Raw genomic sequence first — 20,403 nt, 5'->3', positions numbered from 1 at the left:
ATGATTAATGACTTACGACATAAATTATTCTGATGAATTCAGTTTCTCATTTATACGAAGAACCCCACCTGCAGGAGTCTTGTTAAGTACATTGTTACCTGAAAAGTATTTTCTTAAGAAGAAAAATAAAATATTCTCTATCGTTATCTTGGGTAGATATACCGTACAAGTATACTGGAAGGATGTAAAATTGCATGCTTGTGATACTGTGTGTTAAGCAAATCATAACTGTCAAATTTGTTTCAATCTACCTGAGATTGTGTCTCCGTCATTGTTATCTTGCAATTTTCATTTGGTTTTTATTTCACGGCCCGGTTTATAGCGTAGTGGATGAGGATCTCTGGAAAATTAACAGCATCTCCCAGCAGGATCACTCCGTTTGTGGGACAAAAACGTTTTTACAGTTGGTACAAAAAGCTCCTGTTTGTCGAAAGACAGAACTAACAGAATTTGAAAACTGGAGTTTTATGCAGAGGAGGATTCTATTGCAAGAATTTGATGTGGACAAAGAAAGGAGAAATTATGCAAGACAAGTACATAGAGTAGTTTTTTCAAAAGTTCATCCAGTTCCTCTTAAATATAAACCTTATTTGGTGGCGATTTCTCGAATCTCAAGCATTCATAGACTTTGCAGCGGGAATTAAAATAATACCAAACTCTATTGTGCTATCACATAGATACGGCGGACATCTGGTAACCGCCGCCTGGTAAGCTCAATTGGGAGAGCGCCGGACTGCTGTGCGGGAGGTCGAGAGTTCAATACCGGCCGGACCAACACTCAGGGTCTTAAAATTAACTGAGAAGAATATGCTTCCTTTCTTTAACATCAAGAAATGATTAGATATTCTAGTTTTCTCGGATAGGGACGAATAAATGGAGGTCCCGTCTCCTGCAGGGTTGGGGTAGGAGACGTTAATTTCCCACGCACGAGATTACTGTGTGATGGATGTCCTCCCTGGGGTGGGTTGGGTGGGTAGTTACAGGGCCGTTCTGAAAACCACTTCTGTGAGAACGCACCCTGTCTAAAGATTATTATCTATCTATCTATCTATCTATCTAAGGTTTCGTCATTCTACTGGTTCGTTCTCACTGCTTTTATTTGGAATCTTATTCTTGTGAATCATTTAAACAAAAAGCTAATAAATAAGAGCTAGGACTCAGACGCAGTCTAATAAGCTTCAAATTTCTTATTTTCCTGGTACGTTTGTCGGCTGGATTGACTTATTTTTCTTTGCGTAGTTTGGCGATTGGGCAGGTCAACTAGGAGATGGACGTGCTGTGATTTTGGGGGAATACACTAATAGGTAATGTATAGCTACAGGTTACAATAAACGCTATTCTTTGGTACGTACTTGTTGCGTGTGTTTTATACAATTCTTTTGGATGTGATGCAACCCTCCACGAGATACCAAAGCACAGCTGTGAAGGAAACTTTTTTTAGTGTTTCTAAAACAGTAATAACATTGGTACCAATAATCCAAGAGTTTAAGTCATAAATTTGATGAAGCTTTCATTCAAATGTAACAAGACTTTATATATGGACACACACGCACACACACACACACACACACACATATATATATATATATATATAAGTCATTGCCGCTAGCATTGCACATAGCTCACTAGGCTTTCCTAGTTTGAGCACTCTGGCATGGCTTAGACGATACCACAAATGTGCGATCGTTCGGGGTAACCATATCGGTTCACCCCCACCCTCATCAGCACTGCACTGATGAGGCCCAGAAGGCCTAAACGGCCGGTACTGTCTGCAGTTATATAATTATATATATATATATATATAACTATATGGTTAAAAATATTTTTGACCATATGAAACAGAGCTGTCATAACAAAACAATGAACTACCTCTGAAGTCTTGAACCAGTTTGTTATAATTAGATACATACATTCATATACATAAAGTAGGTAGCGATCAAACAAGACGACACATGGTTTCTGTTACTCAGAGTTTCGTGCTTACTCACTCATCAGACAGATGAGTGTGTAAGCCCAAAACTCCAATTAACATATATATATATATATTTTTTAAATATTTAAAAAGGATGGGAGAGAGGTGGGAACTTCAGTTGAAAGGCTCAGGGAGAACTCCTTATTCAAGGTAGGTACCTCATACTTCATATTCTCCACATCCTTAAGGTTTAGTGTTGATTTGAAACTAAATGATTTTACCATGTAAATCACTTACCATCATCTATTATCCTTTATTAAAAACTGGATCATTGGATAATGCAATTCAAGACTTTTTATTAGCTTAGCCGTTATGGTATATGAGCCAATATACCATAATCTACAAATATGGTAAGCATACGCGTCAGCTTAACTTAAAAGGGAGCTAAAAAAATTTAGTAAAATTTAATATTGAATTTAATGTTTTTAATAAAACAATTATTCCACTCGTGCTTGTTGGATATGAGGTGATTATGGCCAACGAGGCGTGTAGCGCCGAGTTGGCTATCTATCATCTCATATCCAACGCGCGCTCGTGGAATAATTGTTAATTGTTGCATTATAAAGAATAGGTAACATTTGGAATTCTGAGTACATAGGTGAAACCTCTTTCTTTCTGTCAGCCATTTGCTTTGGTAATATGTACTGAAGATGCTTTTTAAAGTGGAATTCTTTTTCTAAATAAATTGTATTGATCAGACACGGTGATGGACGTGCAGTGCTGAGGTCATCTGTGCGTGAGTTTCTGGCCAGTGAAGCCATGTTTCATTTGGGTGTACCAACAAGTAGAGCAGCCAGTGTTGTTGTGAGTGATGACCTTGTTTGGAGGGATCAGTTCTATGATGGACATCCCAAGCAAGAAAAAGGTGCACATTTGTGTGGATAGTGAGTTTAGGATTGCTTAAAATGTAACAACACTAATGTGAAACAAAACTTTCTTTCCAGTTCTGCTACATCTAACATACTAAATTAAATTTGGATATATCAACAAAGTTGAAATGGTAAATTGGCCACCGTAATGATTAAAAAAGCTGACGTTTCGAGCGTTAGCCCTTCGTCGGAGCGAATAGAGGAATTGTGGGTGGTGTGTGCTTTTAAAGGCAGATAACCAATAACATAGCTCCATTTTCTGCCTTTACAAGCACACACAACCCGCAATTCCTCTATTCGCTCCGACGAAGGGCTAACGCTCGAAACGTCAGCTTTTGTAATCATTACGGTGGCCAATTTACCATTTCAACTTTGTTGATATATCCAAATTATTTCGTTACTCCCACCGACGCAGCCCCAAACAGTTTCTTTCGAAACTATCAGCCTTTATTCATTACTAAATTAAATGTTCCTTTATTTCAGTTGCGATTGTTTTATACTTAGCAAAATCTTGGTTCAGAATTGGCTCTCTTGAAATTTTGGAGCACAACAGTGAAGAAGCTCTTCTTAGGTGTGAGGGAAATTTTGTTCATTTTGTACATGAATAAAGCATGTCTCACTAATGTATGTTTTAAGTTTGTAATAGTTTTCTGGATAAGTTCAAAATGATGCCATGGTTTGTATATCTTCTTTTTGTGGCTCTGGCACCTCTGAGAATGTATATATTATTTTGAAACAGACAATTACCTGTAATACTGATTGCCTGGGTACTCTGCCATTTACATTCATATTAACTCCTACCACTAGGTTCGCTGCCCATTTGTGTCCACATGCATTGTATCAATTTGAATTTTATTGAATAATCTTGGAGCGGTCAATTTATTTGTTTTACAGAAAAGTTGTGGATTTTGTCATTGAACATTATTTCAAGGATTTAGTCAACAAGACCAGGAAGTACTTGGTAAGATATTTTCCTTTTTTCTAAACTGAAGCAGCTATTAGAAGGCCTTAAAAATTAATTTTCTCTTTAAATAACAGTACAATTTGATCAGAGAGTATTAGATTTTGTAAACTTTCGATGCAATTAGAACTTGCATAATTTCTTCACAGCAGGTATTTTCTTCATCGCTGGTACAATACAAATAATTTAACTGCTTATTTTTGTGTGATATTGTACCATAGCCTTACCCCATAATACTAATACGAGGTCATCAAACTTCATTTTGATCTCAGAGTTTCTTTTCGAGAGTAGTTTCCATGACAGCAGACCTGATTTCTAAATGGCAATCTGTTGGTTTTGCTCACGGTAAAATATGAAGTTGAAGAACAAATTAAACATTCTGTCATTCAAGGTGTTTCCATAAAGATTTTTTTTAAACACAACTTTAATTATGAACTTTTTTCTTTTTTGGAGGTGTCTGTAATACAGACAATTTTAGTTTATTGTCAGTTACCATAGACTATGGTCCTTTTGGATTTATGGATGACTTCAACCCAGGTAAAGAGAAGAACTTTCATGAAATTTGACATATCTGGGATTTGATTCAAAATTAATTTTGTTCAAGTCAACTGGAACTATTTTGTGTTATAATTTGTCTGACAGTTTGATGATCTCTGACTGCAGATTTTGTTCCTAACACATCAGATGATGAAGGAAGATATAGTTACAAGAATCAGCCAAACGTTGGATTTTTTAACTTAGAAAAATTGCTCCAACCACTAAAACCAATACTTGAAGATTACAATGAGTAAGTCTAAATAAAATTGTTTAACGTTATCACGATTATTTTTAACCTTTAATGGTGATTGTTGAACATTGAAGGTTTTTGTTGAATGTGTCAGCTGTATGTCCACAAGTACTTGTTCACTAGTATCATAGAGTGCACTAGTATCGCAGAGGTCAGTGTTTCGAATCCCGTACAGGCCTGATTTTTTTTTTTCAGGTCTGATTTTCGCTATTGCATAAATAGCGCTATCTACTGCGAGGATCGTGCATCATACGTATCTAATACCGCAGTTTAAAATATATGAACTTCATATATTTCATTGTATCAGTACTTGTTCAGTTTGAAATTCAAGTCTCGTAATTCCCATTGATACTTACTTGCTTTGTTGCAATATCATTCGCTTTTTCATTGCAGAGGAGAGAAAGTTCTTTGGAATTATACAGATATATTTAACCAGAGGTGATGTGCAAGTGCCTGATCATTGTCAGAATTCCAAGCTACAACCCTTTTTCTTCCTTTTTTTTTATCGCATTGGCAATTAGAAAAAAAAAACCTCTCAGCTGGTTAATTTAACGTAAAAGTCACCAATTTGACTACTTCAATTATATGTGGTAAAACTTAAAGTGAGGCGAACATTTGTACAATTTTTTTGTAAAACAAGGAAAGCTTCTTTCTCTTCGGTTGAACGAGATGTCGCATTCATCTCCTTTATTTCAAAGAAAAGCAGTGTGACTGGCAATATTCTCTCCGGCGAATTAAACATTAAACTTTTTTTCAGGCGACTATTTCAACATTTTCAAGACTCTGGGACGCCAAATGTCGACTCTGAAAGGCGCTAAGCTAAAAGCCCTGAAATTGTTTTGCGATACCTTATTGAAAACTTCTACGAGTACGCTAATACTGTATCGATAAAAACTTCCTCCAGCCAACTTGAACAGTGGTTAGGTAAAAGACAGGATTTTTAAATCTGTAAGGCCAATTTTTCAGTCAACATCGCACATTTGCTTAGAAAGGAAAAGAAATTACTAGAAACAAGAGATCCTCAAATCCTGTGTAAGCGTTCAATAGAACCACAACGAATTTGCGCTTTCCTGGCAGCTGGTATCTTTGAGCGAATAGAAATCAAGAACATGACGGAATCCGAATTTTTTTTTACGACAAACAAAAGAATGGTTCCGGGGTCAAAAATTAATGGCAGCTTAAGATGTAGAAAAGGTGTTGTGGCAGTTTTGAGATGCACAATTTTGTGATTTTAGGTTTCTGGATGTATTTCGTCGCAAGCTTGGTTTACTTAATGAAGATGAAAATGACGAAATGCTTATTCGCTCTTTACTTTGGGTAAGTTGAATTTTTTTTAAGTCATGTCGTAACCGCAATTTTTGTAAGAAAAAAGAGAACATGGGGGTCAATCTCTGTAGGAATTATGTTAGCTTGAGGACGTTTCTCGTCTAAGGGGCTTTGAGAAGGAGGTGAATTTTCCCTTGAGAAGTCACTGCATTTTATCTTTTCATATCAACTCGTATTCATGTTGTCTGTTGTTTCTCTTCAGATAATGTCCGCTACTCATGCAGACTTTACTATGACCTTCCGAGAGTTAAGTGAAGTATCTTTGTATGATGTTCAGTCAAACCGCTTGCCGAGAGAATCTTGGGCACTCAAGCAACTACAAACACACAAGAACTGGAGAGACTGGTTAGCACGCTTGCTGACAAGGCTCGGTTGTAAGTATTGTCCGTAGTCTCTAATGCTTGGATATAAAACTGACATTTACTCCATACAGGATTTTGTTTAATTAGGTATAGTGACACTGATGTTGACAAGGGCAGAAGAAAACAAATGCAAGGTGAATAATCTGATTACTTAACCCGTTTGGTTTTACGCCGGCGAAGAAATTACCATAAGCCATTTCTTTTTACGCAACATTGATAAAGTTCGTACTTCTCCAAAGTTGCAACTCAAGCAGGGGAAAATGAAAGCGTTATGTTAGCAAAATGTCTACAACAGTGTAAGAATTACATAAGCTTTGTCGATCGCTGCTGGAGATTTTCTCAGATTAGTCGTTTAACTTCAGATATTTTAATCCTCTGCACATACTGAGTGACTTACTTTTTATCCGTTGATGTCCGTGTCCTTCTTTTAGAAGTAAATCCTCGCTATGTTTTACGTAACTGGATGGCAGAATCAGCGATACAAACAGCGGAAAGGAACGATTTTTCAGAGGTGGGATATTCCTTACTTTTTTGTGTTCCTCTGTGCAGGGACTTTAATAAAATTATTTTGTTGTTGAATGCCTGTTAGCAGTATCCAATTTTATGTCTATCCAAGACTTTGTCTCCAACAATATGTGAAAATAAAGAAAGATTTTGTTTTCGTTCTTTCGTGAGAACGTGGGACAAAGAAAGAATTTTGAGTCTCCCTAAGAAATCGAACTACAGACCTTGTGATTCCGCGCTCGGATGCTCTACCACTGAGCCACAAAGACTCAGAGCGCTGAATCCGATGGTCTGCGGTTCGATTCCTCATGCGGACTCGGAATCTGAAGGTCAGCGGTTCGATTCCTCATGGGGACTCGGAATCCGAAGGTCAGCGGTTCGATTCCCCATAGGGAGTCGGAATCCGAAGGTCAGCGGTTTGATTCCTCATGTGGACTCGGAATCCGAAGGTCAGCGGTTCGATTCCTCATGGGGACTCGGAATCCGAAGGTCAGCGTTCATCGAATCATCAACCGGAACCTGCCACAACCTCCAGTGCTGAAATCTCCCAGTCAGATGAGCCGTACACAAGCAGAAGTGGTCGCGCGGTTCGCTGCCCTCAAAGACTTGACTTATAGAGTCACAAATTGACACTTGTACAAATATGGGTACAGTGATCTGTCATCCCTGCTGTTGAGTTGGATTCCCTATTGTTCTTATTGACTTGAGGACATTGGACATTTGTTGAGTTCTGCATTATTAATTTTAGGACATTACATTATTGACTCTAGAACGTTTAGAGTTGCCTCAGCCAGGGTTTATTCCGAGCCAGGGTTTGTTTCTTCCTTTCACATATGAGAAGAGAGATGTAATGTATGCGGCCGATACCGGCCAGCGGTTTATATTGGTATCGCATGCCCACAAGGTCAGAAATAAACAACATGGCTTCTTTATGTTACAGGAGGTTTACTAAGCACTCAAGAACCTCTAGTTGCTCTCGTCTATCTCCTCGCGCGACTCTTATGCTTCTTTCGTGCTTAGCAACCTCCTGCGTAGATCCATAGCTCAATAGTGTACAGGTACTTTGTGGTGTTTACAATTTGCTAATTGGGCTACAACTCCAATATCTTTTCCTTGCAGGATGGCAAGAGGTCAGCTCAGTTTGAACAGACCCTACTAGTGACTGAAACTGGATGTGACATTCTGACAATCAGACCTGATGACAATGGAAGACCTCATTTCCTGTCTCAGATGTAGAGCCTGAAGAAGACATACTGAACATACTGAACAAGCAGCAAATGCACAGCAACTGTGAATTAACGTACAGGAACATATCTTACGTAATAAGCTGAATAGTACATGGATTTTGATCGATTGTGATGATCTCACGAGGGACTGATGCATAGATGACGTCACCATTGCTATTTCAATCGAGTTTTTCATCTGTGGTAATCAACGTCAAATTCAAATAAACGATGTCATTAGTGGGGTCATTTTTTGTGGAAAAAATCATTTCAAGTCAACATAAAATTACATCGACAGTTTGTTAAGATACAGGCAATCAGTAACGGTTTGAAAACTAACTTGTAAGAGACTGTTTTATTTTATGTTTTCTCTTCAATAGGAAGTCCTGTTGATAACCATGGGAATCCCTTGTAGTTCTTGTTGGCAGAATAAGTGTCAGGGCGACATCGAGTTTTATAGGGGTGGGGTGGGTGTGTGGGGTGTGTCAATTAAGGGTGCATGTCATCTTTCTTAAACTTTTTACGCGAATTAATTACGTCTAAACTCCACGTGCTTCCTCTCGCAAACGATGTCACTGTAACATTGTTTTTGATGTTTTAGGATGAAGAATAGTTTTTTTGAGCGTTTTAAATGTTTAACATCCAACCTAAATTGACATGACAGAATGTCTACCAAGACAATCGATAGAATGTCAGTTTAAAAAATGGAAACTTCACGTAACGTACAGACCTTCCATGCCTTAGCTTGATCATCTACTAACCTTAATCAAAAGAGAACTGTATAGCTCCCAAGTATCGCCGTAAATAAATAAAGATTAGTATAATGCGACGTGGTCGTGTGGACCAAAGATGTGTAACAGACTAATAAAACTGACGAGCTCAAAATTTGTGTTGTTTCAAGTAATGTAGCCAAAAATCCTGTGATACTCTTCCAAGAGTGAAAATATATTTAAGCTGACTGTCTTCCTCGATTGTCATTTTTCTTCCGAACAATCTACGGGAGAGAAATGAACACATTTTCGCGTCAAATAGAGGCCACCAATCATATATATGTTTATATTCATAATCCAACAAATCTTTTTGCGTGCGCGCGATTGGTCAAAATGCATCACTTGACCGAATATTCTCAACTAAAATGGGGCGATATCCTAGGATATACCCCAAGTGATACTCCCTAGTTTCAAACCCTACGCCCAATATAGGAAACTCTGAGCATCAAGTTTAATTCAAGATGATAAACGTCGTGTGGTTGTTACAGAAGAGAACCCTGAAAAGTGAATACCCCACGCCGTAAACGGGAAGCTGTTAGTAAACATTTTTCACGCGCGTTGAAAATATTTGAAGAATATGAGCCTCCATCTGGCGCGAAAACATGCTCGTATATCTGTTCCTGGGCAATACCTGTTCCTCGAAGCTCACAGTTTTTCTCGAGCTTCGCTGAGTGTACTGTACCCCCAACTAAATCATAAATTGAAGCAATTTTTTAATTAAACATTTTTTAAGTTTATCAGGTCACTTGAAGTAGAGCAAGTTGTGCAAGTTTTTTTTTACTCTTTCAGTTTTGATGCCATCGGTAAGCGTTGTGTACTTAGCACTGTTCCTGTTCTACTGCAAAGCTCGGGTATGTTACTCCAAACTTCCAAACAATGTGATCTTTTTTTCATACTTTGTGGCTTGTTTACTTTAAACAATCTAGGTTCGTTCCATTTCAGTCAGTCTGCCGAAGGCCTCCTGGCGTAGTTAGACTCTAACGCGGGAATCGTTGGCCTGTAAACAAGATAACATCTATGTATCCTTTTGTTGTTGTTTATTTGGTCACTAACTTCCTGTCACTGTATTTCTGGCCTGAGTCGGTGTCAATACCAAATGTAATGACACCTTCCTGACTTTTAATTTATTACTATTCTTCTCTGTAAACTGGCCAATTTCATTGAATTATCGCCCAGGGCGCTGACGTTCAATTCGGTTTGACGCTCGGCCGTACGTGGGGTTAGCTAACTTACTCAGTCTTTAACTGCCAACCCCTTAGTCCCTTTGGGGTTCCCTTTCATGCCTTGTGATATGATGAAGGATTCCAAGTTATAAAGCCTCAATAAAACATTGGAACCAACCTTCGGTTCCCTGTTCGAACTTTGTTGGCCAGTGTGCGTTCAGCTTTTCTTTTCCAGTAGATCTCAGCCATAAGCGTCACCAAGGCAACAGCTACTCCAGCACTCAGCACAACATAAACTCCCAACATGCTCTTCAGACTGAGTCGCTTACGAGACAAAGCTATTAACAAAATGTGTAACTATTAAACACTCTTTATGTAAGAGAAATATAAAGCAACACGAAAAGAAATTAAAAAAAAAAACAACAATAACAACAGCATTAAAGAAGACCTCACGAAATATTCCACGTGCGCGCAAGATAAGTGTAGCCAGTTTTTCACTTGTCATCATAGGGAAGTAAAAAGGATTGAAATTCTAGTGTTGATCGTAGGCAGTGAAAGGAAGTGAAAAAATAGTATATCGTATTATTGTGTATCTCGTTCAGTGCCCTTGTCTGAAATAGTCAAAAACCTTATTGACTCACTTGTGTCTTCATCCTGAGAACAAAAATTGGCATCATCCCACCATTTGCGCTTCAGTGAGTCCAGAAACTGATTCTCGTGAAGGTGCAAAATGGTCAGCGTAAATTTGTCAGTATGAGGGTCATGCGCTCTGAAAGTCAGTGCGAAACCTTTGGCTGTGGTTAAACCTGGAACTGAAAATCAGAAATGTACACAGGTTAAAAGAACTGTCATTTTCTACTTCAACGGTTCTGAAAATTATTCACGTCTTATACCTCAACAATTAACCCATTTTATTGCTGTAAAAATTTTGGTTTTAAACAATTCAGTCCGACAAAATATCCTCACAGCTATCGGCATTATGGGCGGGCTCTTTCAAGTGCGTGGAGTCATTTTACAACATTTACCTACTCTAAGGTCACATGGCCGCTGCAGGGCAAAGTATCTAAGGACTGGTCCGTCATGAATAAATGCAAAATTATCCTTTTCTCGAACCCATTGAACTCCCACTGGGGCGCTTTTTATTAGTGTTTTATCCGCTTGGACCCTATTCCAAATCTTCTTGTACGGCTGGTACTGAGTTGTCCTAAATGTTGCGGAAACACTGGTGGAGGAGACAACTGCCAATTTGTAGGAGGTTTTTAAAATATCGTTCAGATTGTTGATCGGCTCAGCTGCATTTTTCACGGTAAGGAAGGCGGCAAGATTGGCTGTGTATGTTGAGACCCAGACAAGAATACAAAACCAGTAGCAACCGGTCAGAATTCGACCTAAGATGAAAAAAGGACAAACTCGCAATTAATAAGACAATGGGGTTCGTGTTCGCCAGGATAAATGTGTTTTGGGCTCCACTTGAGGGTCATTTTGGCCTGAGCCGTTAGGCTGTATTACTTATTAACTGTATTACTGTTTGGATCACTTTGGGAGGCATTGAGAAAAAAATAACTGAAAACAAAATGATAGCACGTTCCGAGCAATCACGCGAGCGTATAAGTTAAATTGCATTTTAGCCCTCAAAATGCGCCACAATGCACGACAAAGTGATGAACATACCATTGAAATCTCTTATTAAATATATATGAAACTGCTTTATTACTGATACACAGAAATCAACTTCGTTAGTTTTCTACGCATGACTTAATGCAAATTGTTTAATTCATCGTTGATAGATATTGATATATTAACAAGATACGAACAAGGAGCAGTACCTTAGTAATGAACGCGCTAATGAGTTTATAAAACTTTAAAAGAACTTTAGAAGCCATTACTGCATTATTTTAGTGGCTAGCTTAAAGAATGTAACTAAGTAAACAACTACGCGAGCGTGCGAGCAAGCTTAAATCTCTATTCCAGCCCACAAAATGCGCCATAATGCACGATGAAATGATGATCATACCGCGTTCCGTTGGTCTCTCCTTCGCACGCTAAACCAACGGATGAACGAAATAGGCATAGAAGAGATAGCACATGTGATAAATCAGTCTGCAGTTCATCGATGAGTGGTAATCTTTGCAGTATGGACATCTTTGCTAACATTACCTGATAAAATGTATGAAAGTGATCCTCGCAGTAATTAATAAACCCTACTTATGTAGTAGTGGAAATAAGGCCTGAAAAAAAATTCAGGCACGTATGCGAATTGAACCCATGACCTCTGCGATACCGGTGCAGTGCTGTACCAACTGGGCTAACATGCCAACTGGGAGCTAGTTGGTTCTTATTAAACCCGTGGGTTAGGGTTAGGGGGTTAGGGTTATTCGTACGGGTTTAATACGAACCGACATACGACTAACTCCCAGACGTGTTTAATACGAACCATTCATGAAACCGCAGTACGCATATTAAATTGATTTATATTACTTCGACGGCTTTAATACGAAACAACATAACGACTAGCTGTGGGTTGGCATGTAAGCCCAGTTGGTAGAGCACTGCACCGGTATCGCAGAGGTCATGGGTTCAAATCCCGTACGGGCCTGATTTTTTTTTTTTTCAGGCCTTATTTCCATTACTACGTAAGCAGGGTTTGTTACTGCGAAGATCGCTTTCATACATTTCATGAAACTGCAGTACACACATATGATTATTTTATATTCAAAAATTCATTGATTACCTGATAAGTTCCTCGGTGTCCTATCTCCTCCTTGCTGCAGCATACAAGCCACAGAAAACCACACGCTGTTGAAGAAATTAAACTCCTCTGACGTTCCTCTGCCATTTTCATCTTTGTATCCATAAGGACTGTAGTAATTTAATACAAAGACAACAACAGAGAAGAGGGCCACTACACCCAGAGTAGCGATCCAAACTCCATTTTCAAATGGATCCATGAACTGCAGTAAATCAGTTGCCTCTGTTGATGTTTTCTTCACCAGTAGATCGTCAGTGTAATACATGTAAGGAACAGTGAAATCCACTACCTTTTCTCGGGTTTCAGTGATGGCGACGGGTGCAGCTGCCATGTTCGCATTCTTATAGAAGACAAAAGTGAAAGTTTTGGTCTACAGTTAAGCGTTTGAGAACTAAGTTGGGGTTTATAGATTTAAACTGCCACACTCGCACTTCGTGCTGCCTTCCGCCTATTTTAATAAGGCTTCATATAAAGCTGAATATCCTTTACTTGCATTAATGCCAGTTAGAATTCATTTATCTAGGCAAGGTTACGGTGGTTTCCGTCTAAGTCACGATATTATCTGCTGTAAATAGTTAGTATTTCATCTAGATCTGGTGCTTTTGGAGAAGAGAGTCAACTTTCCAGCTAATTACCCCGTTTATAATTTCTCCTATCATGCCGTTCCAAGTTCCATTTTCCGTCAATGCTCCATAAAATCCATCTGGTGAAGGGTACATTTCATATGTGAACCCGAGTAATCGAGACAGCTCCTTGAGTAGATCAATAGAGTATCCTTGGAGTGAATTCGTCCCATCTTCATTCTCCTTTGGCATTATGAATGGTGGCTCCTATTTTGTATTTCATGAAGAAGACAAGTGTTAAACGAGTGCCACTAGAGAGTTTTGCGCCCCTCTCTTCGCGCCGCCTCGCGCTTGCCTCTTTTCGACTACGCCCGTTCTGGAGAGAGCTATTAGAGAGAGATAGAATATACAGAAAGGCTGAATTCAGAGTATTTGATCTCAGGTTTGCTATTACATAACTAGTACTAAATTGTTTTAAAATTGCCATGAGGCATAAAAAGATTTAAAACTTTCTTGAACGTCGCGATAATCACCATCATCCTCCTCCAAGCTACTTCGTGTAGTAAATGAAATCAACTTTCAACACACAAGCAACTTGCTCAATACAAATACCTTAACATATACAATCCTGAAATGCCTCCCTTTTAATTCTCCATTACTTGATGATCCTGGTAAAGTGTTTGGTAATGGATCCTTATAAAGAACTGCTCGTTTCGTTGAATTCCACCAGCCAATCTATCATGAAAAAAGAAAAAAACCAAAATATACAAAGAAATGAGACGAATGTTGGCCAGGAAAGTGTTAATTGTGGTAGCTTGTGTAAATGTTTGAAATAGGGAGGGAATTGATAGAAATGACAGGCAAAAGGTTTAATCATTTTAATTTTTATTTTTTTCAGTATTCAAGTTAGGTAACTAGAGCTGTGGGTGACCTAATAAGTTAAACCCCGAAATCTTCAATTTGGTCAGTTTTATCTCACCTTTTGGAAAGAACCATTTTGAAGATTTAAGATTTCCAGAGTGACGTCTTTTCGCTTTCCGCTGTCATCAAACTGCACAGACCCAGTCATACCGTTGAATTTAACCTGATTAGAGATAAACGAAGTAACTAAACATAAAAAGATCTGGTAACTCTCATTTAAAAATTACATGAACTCCGCGAGTAATCCGTGACATTGAAAGATCAGCACGAAGTGCAACTGGCAGAGTAACCAATGAATACTGATACAACACTTTCATTCTTTCCCAGAATTCTCTCTTGTGATACAAGTGTTGAGGGGTTTTACCACTCGCTTGGCAAATTAACAAGAGGTACTGAGACTCTGTAATTTTCTTCTTTATTCTCTCTCTTGTTCCACTGCCTATTTCTACTACTTATTCCTACTACTTATTTCTACTACTTTCAGCAAGGAGTGCTCCAGTATTAAATACAAAAATCACAGACATGTTTGGGTTAGCTAACCGTGGGAACTTCCAAAACAGGATGTTCAGTGTGGGTAAAACTCAAGGTCAGTTTTACCAACTCAAACATGACCACCTAGCAAACTAGTTATCTTCAACCATAACAAGGGATTAAAATGTCTAGCACGGTAAGTGCTGAGCCAAGTTCAAGCACACACTAAAAATAAATGATCAAAACTATAGATTTATCAAAATAGCACGTAGGGGCGAAAAGGCGAGACTTAATAAAACAAAAAGGTCAACCTAAAAATGCTTGAAATAACGAGCCTTGAAAACGCTCTACAACACAAGGAACAGCGCGCATTCAAATACAACCACACGTGGTGAATAAGTAACATTTGGAAAAAAAATTTGCATGTAAACGCGCTCAACAGCGGCTTCCTAGTAAGATCCAACGATAATAAGATACACTTCCCAAAATTTGAATTCTGTGAAACTCACACTAAAGACGTCTTTCTTAAAGTTTTGCGCAACATGAGCTGGCAGAAATAATTCAATAACTCAGAGCAGGAGTTATCACCTTTCTCATGCAGTTAAACATCTCTTCAGTATCAGGTGACAGTATATGATTTCCATTCATTGACAGACAAGCCTTCTCATCTAAAGCTTCGGTAATAACCTTTATTGCATCGTGTGCCACAGCAACATAATCCTGAGGAAACATTTGTATGATTTTATTTATGGAAACCCCATGATAACAGACGGTAGAAATGAAAAGAGTGAAGAACTTTTAAATCATTGTAGGACTTGTAAGCTTCAGCTTGCCACCTAACTCGTATGGCGCTGGCCTGAAGTCGTGTTGCGCAGATACATGAAACACTCAGTTAACTGTCTTAACTCGCCTATTACTTCTTACCTAACTCTTCTTACCTAACTTGTATGGCGCTGGCCTGCAGTCGTGTTACGCAGATATATGAAACACTCAGTTAACTGTCTTAACTCGCCTAATACTTCTTTAGTTGACATTGATTTATTTGTCTTGTCACTTTTAGTGAACATCAAATGATGCTTAACTGTGATCTTACAACAAATATCATCAACAAGAATAGAGCGATCGCCAAACTGCTTCTTGAATGTTTTACTATTCACCAAACTTGACCTAACCTGTCAGCTAGTTCCTGTGACAAGAAAAAGGTTATAATTACGTCTTATTTAACAATTATTCGCTGAAGGCGAGGTGAAGATCGTCGAATAATCCCCGAGACGAAGTCGAGGGGATTATTCGACAATATTCACCGAACCTGAGGCTAATAATTGTTTTAGTATAATTTCAAAGCTGAACAACACAGAAATTGCTAAAATCATAACATTTTAGTAACATTTATTAACATTTCATTTGAACATTTTATATAAACCGCGTGGAGCAGTTTATATAGCGTCATATAAGGAACCGCTCGACCAATCAGATTGCTGGAAACTCTTTGCTCAGCTCTGAAATTATACTAAAGCGTCATATAAGGAACCGCTCGACCAATCAGATTGCTGGAAACTCTTTGCTCAGCTCTGAAATTATACTAATGTTGTATAGAACTGCCAAAAAAAGAACATATAAGATATAAATAAAACATCAAGACTATGGCTGGTCTAATAATCATTACTGCAAGAAGAAGATTTATTTATCTAACATCTCATGACTCGTGAGTTTACAATACCTTTACCTTGTTGGTGGATTTGAATTTTCCTTGTTCTGATGATCCAAAGTGTTTATCAACAAAGCTGCTTTTAAATGGGAGCTTAAATGCCAGGACTACATGGTCGGGAATACTTCTCTGGTTTTGGGATACCTGTGCAAACAAGCGAGTAAAAATCATGTTCAAAGTCTTAGTATTTCACTCTTAATCAAGAGCAAAACGCTTTTAAGTCCTGCCTACTCAAGTTAGTTACCTGTTCTTGGAGTATCCACTGATACGGAAAATGTCTTTGACAAGGAACCTGACACAAATAAAATTCAAAAACTGTAACTGTGCATGACTCCTTCGTAACTTTTACTGACTACAATATTTTTTTTGCCCAACAAAACCTAATGTACTTCTGCAGGAGAAAATCTCTTGATTTCTGGTAACGATGGTGAGCAGAAACTTTGATAACGTATCTTCAGCTCATACTTTATGGATAGTGAAACTGTTGAAGGCTAAGAGACTTTGCACGAGTTCTGGAAAAAAGAAGATCGAACGTGGCACTGAGTAGATCATTCACAATCACCTCACGGTCGTACTGAGAGATCAGCCTTAAACGTACCTTAATTGTTATCAGTACCTCACGGTCGTACTGAGAGATCAGCCTTAAAAGTGAAAATGAGAAATTGTTCTTCGTAGAAAAAAGAAGCAATTGTTATAGTCAGCACAATGTTGTAGCTGGTGTCGATCCTCACATCCACTACTTTAGTAAATCAAATTAATGCATACAAACTGTTCCAATGAGGCCTTAAGCTGCTGTCTAAAAGTAAAATCTAAAATCCAAGCTTTCGTTGATCAACTGATGATGCCATTGATCGGCGAAAGCTTGGATTTTAAATGTTACTGTTAGACAACAGTTTAAAGCCTCATTGAAACAGTTTGTATGTTTTTTAACTATGCTGCTGAAGGACAACAAGAACAGATTATCAAATTAATAAGTATGGATATTTGATAACTTCCCTAACCTGTTGCAGGATCAAATCTGTGTTTTCTTTTCCTGTGTAGAGTAGAATACCCTCCGGTTGGTAGCTTTGTATCTGTCCTATTATTTGCCAAATATTTTTTTGTCTGTCTTCGGCGTCTTTTTTCTCGGGCATCTGGATTAAATCCATGGTGAGTGTTGACTTCTTATAGTTGAGATAGAAATATCCAGCCTCAACAAAGCGACTCTCTATGTAAACAGATAAAAAGAGCCGTATCAAGGCTAAATTTTGAAACACAAGCTTAACTTGCCACTATCCCGGGAAAGTAAGAATATACACCCTGAAGATTCCTGGCAAGAAAAAGTGAGAATAGGAGGGTAGTATGGCAAAAAATAGTAATGGGAAAAATAACATGAGCGGTGTACTTCACGCAAAGAATCGTGGGGTATCGGTTTGAACACCAACTACAGGTATAGAGGTTTTCTTATTTTGATTGATGGGTTCTCTGTCATAGCATCATGCTAGTATATTCAAATCACCATCAAAGATCAGTAGAAGTCTCCTCCATTTCAGTATGCTCAGTACATCAAATGTTGCATGCGCGAAATATCTGTATCCCGCTGACATATCCACTGCTCTCTCACATTGGTCAAACTGCCCGCCGCTTCCAGGGAGACGTATTACAGAAACACCCATTACCAATGAGATTGCGCATGCAGAGGCTCTTGAATAGCTTCCCTCAATGAGTGTGGTGATGTTTTGTTGGCGAATCACTGAAACAGCTGCAATGAATGATGTTTAACCTTTTAAATTGCCTTGTAACCATACCAGCTATCTAACATCCATTTTACTGAGTTCATTTTAGTAACGGTTGTTAAATATTTCAGTAGTCTTGTACTCATGCCAGCTCTTTTATTTATAATGAGTTTTATTTTTGTCCCAAGCTCCTTAATTTTGTTTTACATCTCATTAAATTTGCTGGAATGATTAACCGAACAGGCGTAACTAATATCTTTATTTGTACCTTTTATGAAAAACTGTCCTCAACCAGTTTGGTTAGAATATATAATTTTTAATAGGGAATTATACATAAAATATATATAATGTTATCGTAGGTTCATTCTCCTGTTTTGTGATCTCATGATTGATGACTCATGTTATGGTAGTATTTATATGAAGGTTATTATCCAAATCTCGTAGAAAGAATGATATACCCTTTATCAAGATTTCTTACCTCGGTCAAATAGGCCTACAGAGGTTGATGTATTAAAAACCTTTAATATTATTGAGATGTTGCTTTTTGTATTACTATGAGCCACAGCAAACTTCAACGCCTCATATTCTTCAGTATTTCCATTATCTATAAATCCTATTTGGCGACAAAGAGGAAAAAGAAATAAGGTGAAAAGATCTATTTTACATAATTCAAGTAGCAAAACCGGAAGAAAACAAACAGGATTTAAACAGCTAAAGAGCTTCATGAAACCAGCTTCCTCTGTTAACATGCTTCTATCAATACAATACTTTATTCAAGAGAAAGGAAAATAAAAAAATTGTAAAAGTATCTCTCGAAAGGGGATATTCTAGAGGTTAACCCTATATAAACGATTCCCCGAATAAAAAGATCAAAACATTATATACAGATAATTAAAAACTGTTTACCATCATCTCAATCAATATTCATGTAAATCTTTAGTCTGTTACGAAATAAAGTCAATGATCCTGCGTGTACAATATCTTTAGGCAAATTATTCCACATATTAACGATCCGTACAAAAAAAGAAAATTTGTAGCAATTTACGATAGCTATTTTTACGTAGAGCTTATAATCGTGATTGGCTCTAGTTCGATTACATTTAGTAAGTTCAAAAAAGTCCGAAAAATGAAGACTATCTATTTCCAGAACTATCTTGTAGCACTGGATCAGAGATAAAAACTCTCTTCGTTTCTCCAAAGTTTGCCAATTCAGTAGGCGGCAGCGGTCTTCATAGCTCATTTCTCCGCGTTTCTGCTTTAATGCCAACCGAGATGCCCTTCTTTGGACTTTTTCCAAGGATTCGATATCCTTTTTTTGGTAGGGGCTCCAGACGGGGACAGCGTATTCGAGTATAGGTCTTACTAACGACTTAAAGAGGCAGGAAAACGCATAGCGATTATCGTTTCCAAGTGATCGCCTAATTATACCCAACACTTTGTTCGCCTTGTTTACTATGTAGGAAACGTGTTTACCCCAAGATAGATCGTAGTCATTAAGCTATCCTATCATTAAGCGTTGAACAATTTATTGTTAAATCCTCTACAATATCTTGTGGGTTTCTTTTTCTGATTTTGTGGTTTGTAGCTAGGCTGACCTTTTTCCAAAATTTCTCCTATCCCGCGTATTGGTTTAACTGAAGCTTCAACAAAATAATTCACTTTAACACGGTTGATTAACAAAATGGAGAAGAGTGAATTGACTTAGTTTCCTTCCCGAAACGGCACAGATATCGAAGAGTATATCTTGTAATTTAATCTGATTCCTCCACTTAATGTGGTTTCGGTGTGGCAAGATGGTGCTAATTGTCACGATGATCTTGAGAAAACTAGAACCGTTCTTAAATTGACACAATTAACCTCCTTCGGTTTCTTCAGGGTTTGGTTTTGTTCCAAGCATGAATACTTTAATAAAGTAAGTAGCAGTATAACTTACCACATGTAAAATTTCTCTCATCTGCAGATACTAGCAAAACAAGGCTGGAACCTAGAATTGTTATAGCCATTTTGAGTCTTCGCGCGTCCATGTTAGCCTAGCAAGCTTTTGAGGACCCGAAGTTTTCAAAATTAAAATATTATCTGTCATCTGGTCAATTTTGCTGTGTCAGGAATTATAAATGATTAATGACTTACGACATAAATTATTCTCATGAATTCAGTTTATCATTTATACGAAGAACCCCACCTGCAGGAGTCTTGTTAAGTACATCGTTAACTGAAAAGTATTTTCTTAAGAAGAAAAATAAAATATTCTTTATCGTTATCTTGGGTAGATATACCGTACAAGTATACTGGAAGGATGTAAAATTGCATGCGTGTGACACTGTGTGTTAAGCAAATCA

The 20,403-nt window shown here is 37.9% G+C and overlaps 1 protein-coding gene and 2 pseudogenes across 2 annotated transcripts; 1 reads left to right on the top strand and 2 right to left on the bottom strand.

The window, feature by feature from the left end:
• The window catches only part of LOC148740617 (uncharacterized), a 1,045,961-nt pseudogene that overhangs the window by 116,729 nt on the left and 908,829 nt on the right, over positions 1 to 20,403 (bottom strand).
• On the top strand, positions 163 to 8,889 carry LOC148740654 (protein adenylyltransferase SelO-1, mitochondrial-like; annotated as a pseudogene). Its single transcript, XR_015996689.1, has 15 exons — positions 163 to 693; positions 1,240 to 1,304; positions 2,066 to 2,122; positions 2,671 to 2,837; positions 3,325 to 3,412; positions 3,736 to 3,802; positions 4,075 to 4,147; positions 4,256 to 4,339; positions 4,466 to 4,589; positions 4,983 to 5,027; positions 5,825 to 5,906; positions 6,118 to 6,289; positions 6,365 to 6,411; positions 6,709 to 6,788; positions 7,901 to 8,889. The product of XR_015996689.1 is annotated as a protein adenylyltransferase SelO-1, mitochondrial-like (transcript).
• On the bottom strand, positions 8,419 to 20,151 carry LOC111327781 (glutamate receptor 3-like). The gene is made up of 15 exons (XM_088748879.1): positions 19,998 to 20,151; positions 18,543 to 18,677; positions 17,848 to 18,090; positions 17,351 to 17,556; positions 16,594 to 16,641; positions 16,368 to 16,493; positions 15,230 to 15,361; positions 14,229 to 14,333; positions 13,862 to 13,984; positions 13,322 to 13,516; positions 12,669 to 13,026; positions 10,963 to 11,325; positions 10,579 to 10,749; positions 10,116 to 10,275; positions 8,419 to 9,771 (listed from the first exon to the last, which is right to left on the bottom strand). Exons 1-15 carry the CDS (start codon positions 20,086 to 20,088, stop codon positions 9,717 to 9,719), a joined length of 2,511 nt encoding a protein of 836 aa, XP_088605005.1. The 5' UTR covers positions 20,089 to 20,151; the 3' UTR covers positions 8,419 to 9,716.

The sequence above is a fragment of the Stylophora pistillata genome, chromosome 2 (genome assembly GCF_964205215.1).
Source record: "Stylophora pistillata chromosome 2, jaStyPist1.2, whole genome shotgun sequence".
In the NCBI taxonomy this organism is placed as follows: Eukaryota; Metazoa; Cnidaria; class Anthozoa; order Scleractinia; family Pocilloporidae; genus Stylophora; species Stylophora pistillata.
The sequence above is the reverse complement of the archived record's forward strand: the minus strand, read 5'-3'. Positions and strand labels throughout refer to the sequence as shown.

Coding starts and splice junctions, on each gene's coding strand:
- LOC111327781 (XM_088748879.1), bottom strand. CDS start 20,088: ATGGACGCGCGAAGACTCAAAATGGCTATAACAATTCTAGGTTCCAGC. Junction 17,557..17,847: donor ACTTCTACTGATCTTTGATG/GTGATTTGAATA, acceptor CTGTTTACATAG/AGAGTCGCTTTGTTGAGGCT. Junction 9,772..10,115: donor GTTCGAACAGGGAACCGAAG/GTTGGTTCCAAT, acceptor TCTTGTTTACAG/GCCAACGATTCCCGCGTTAG.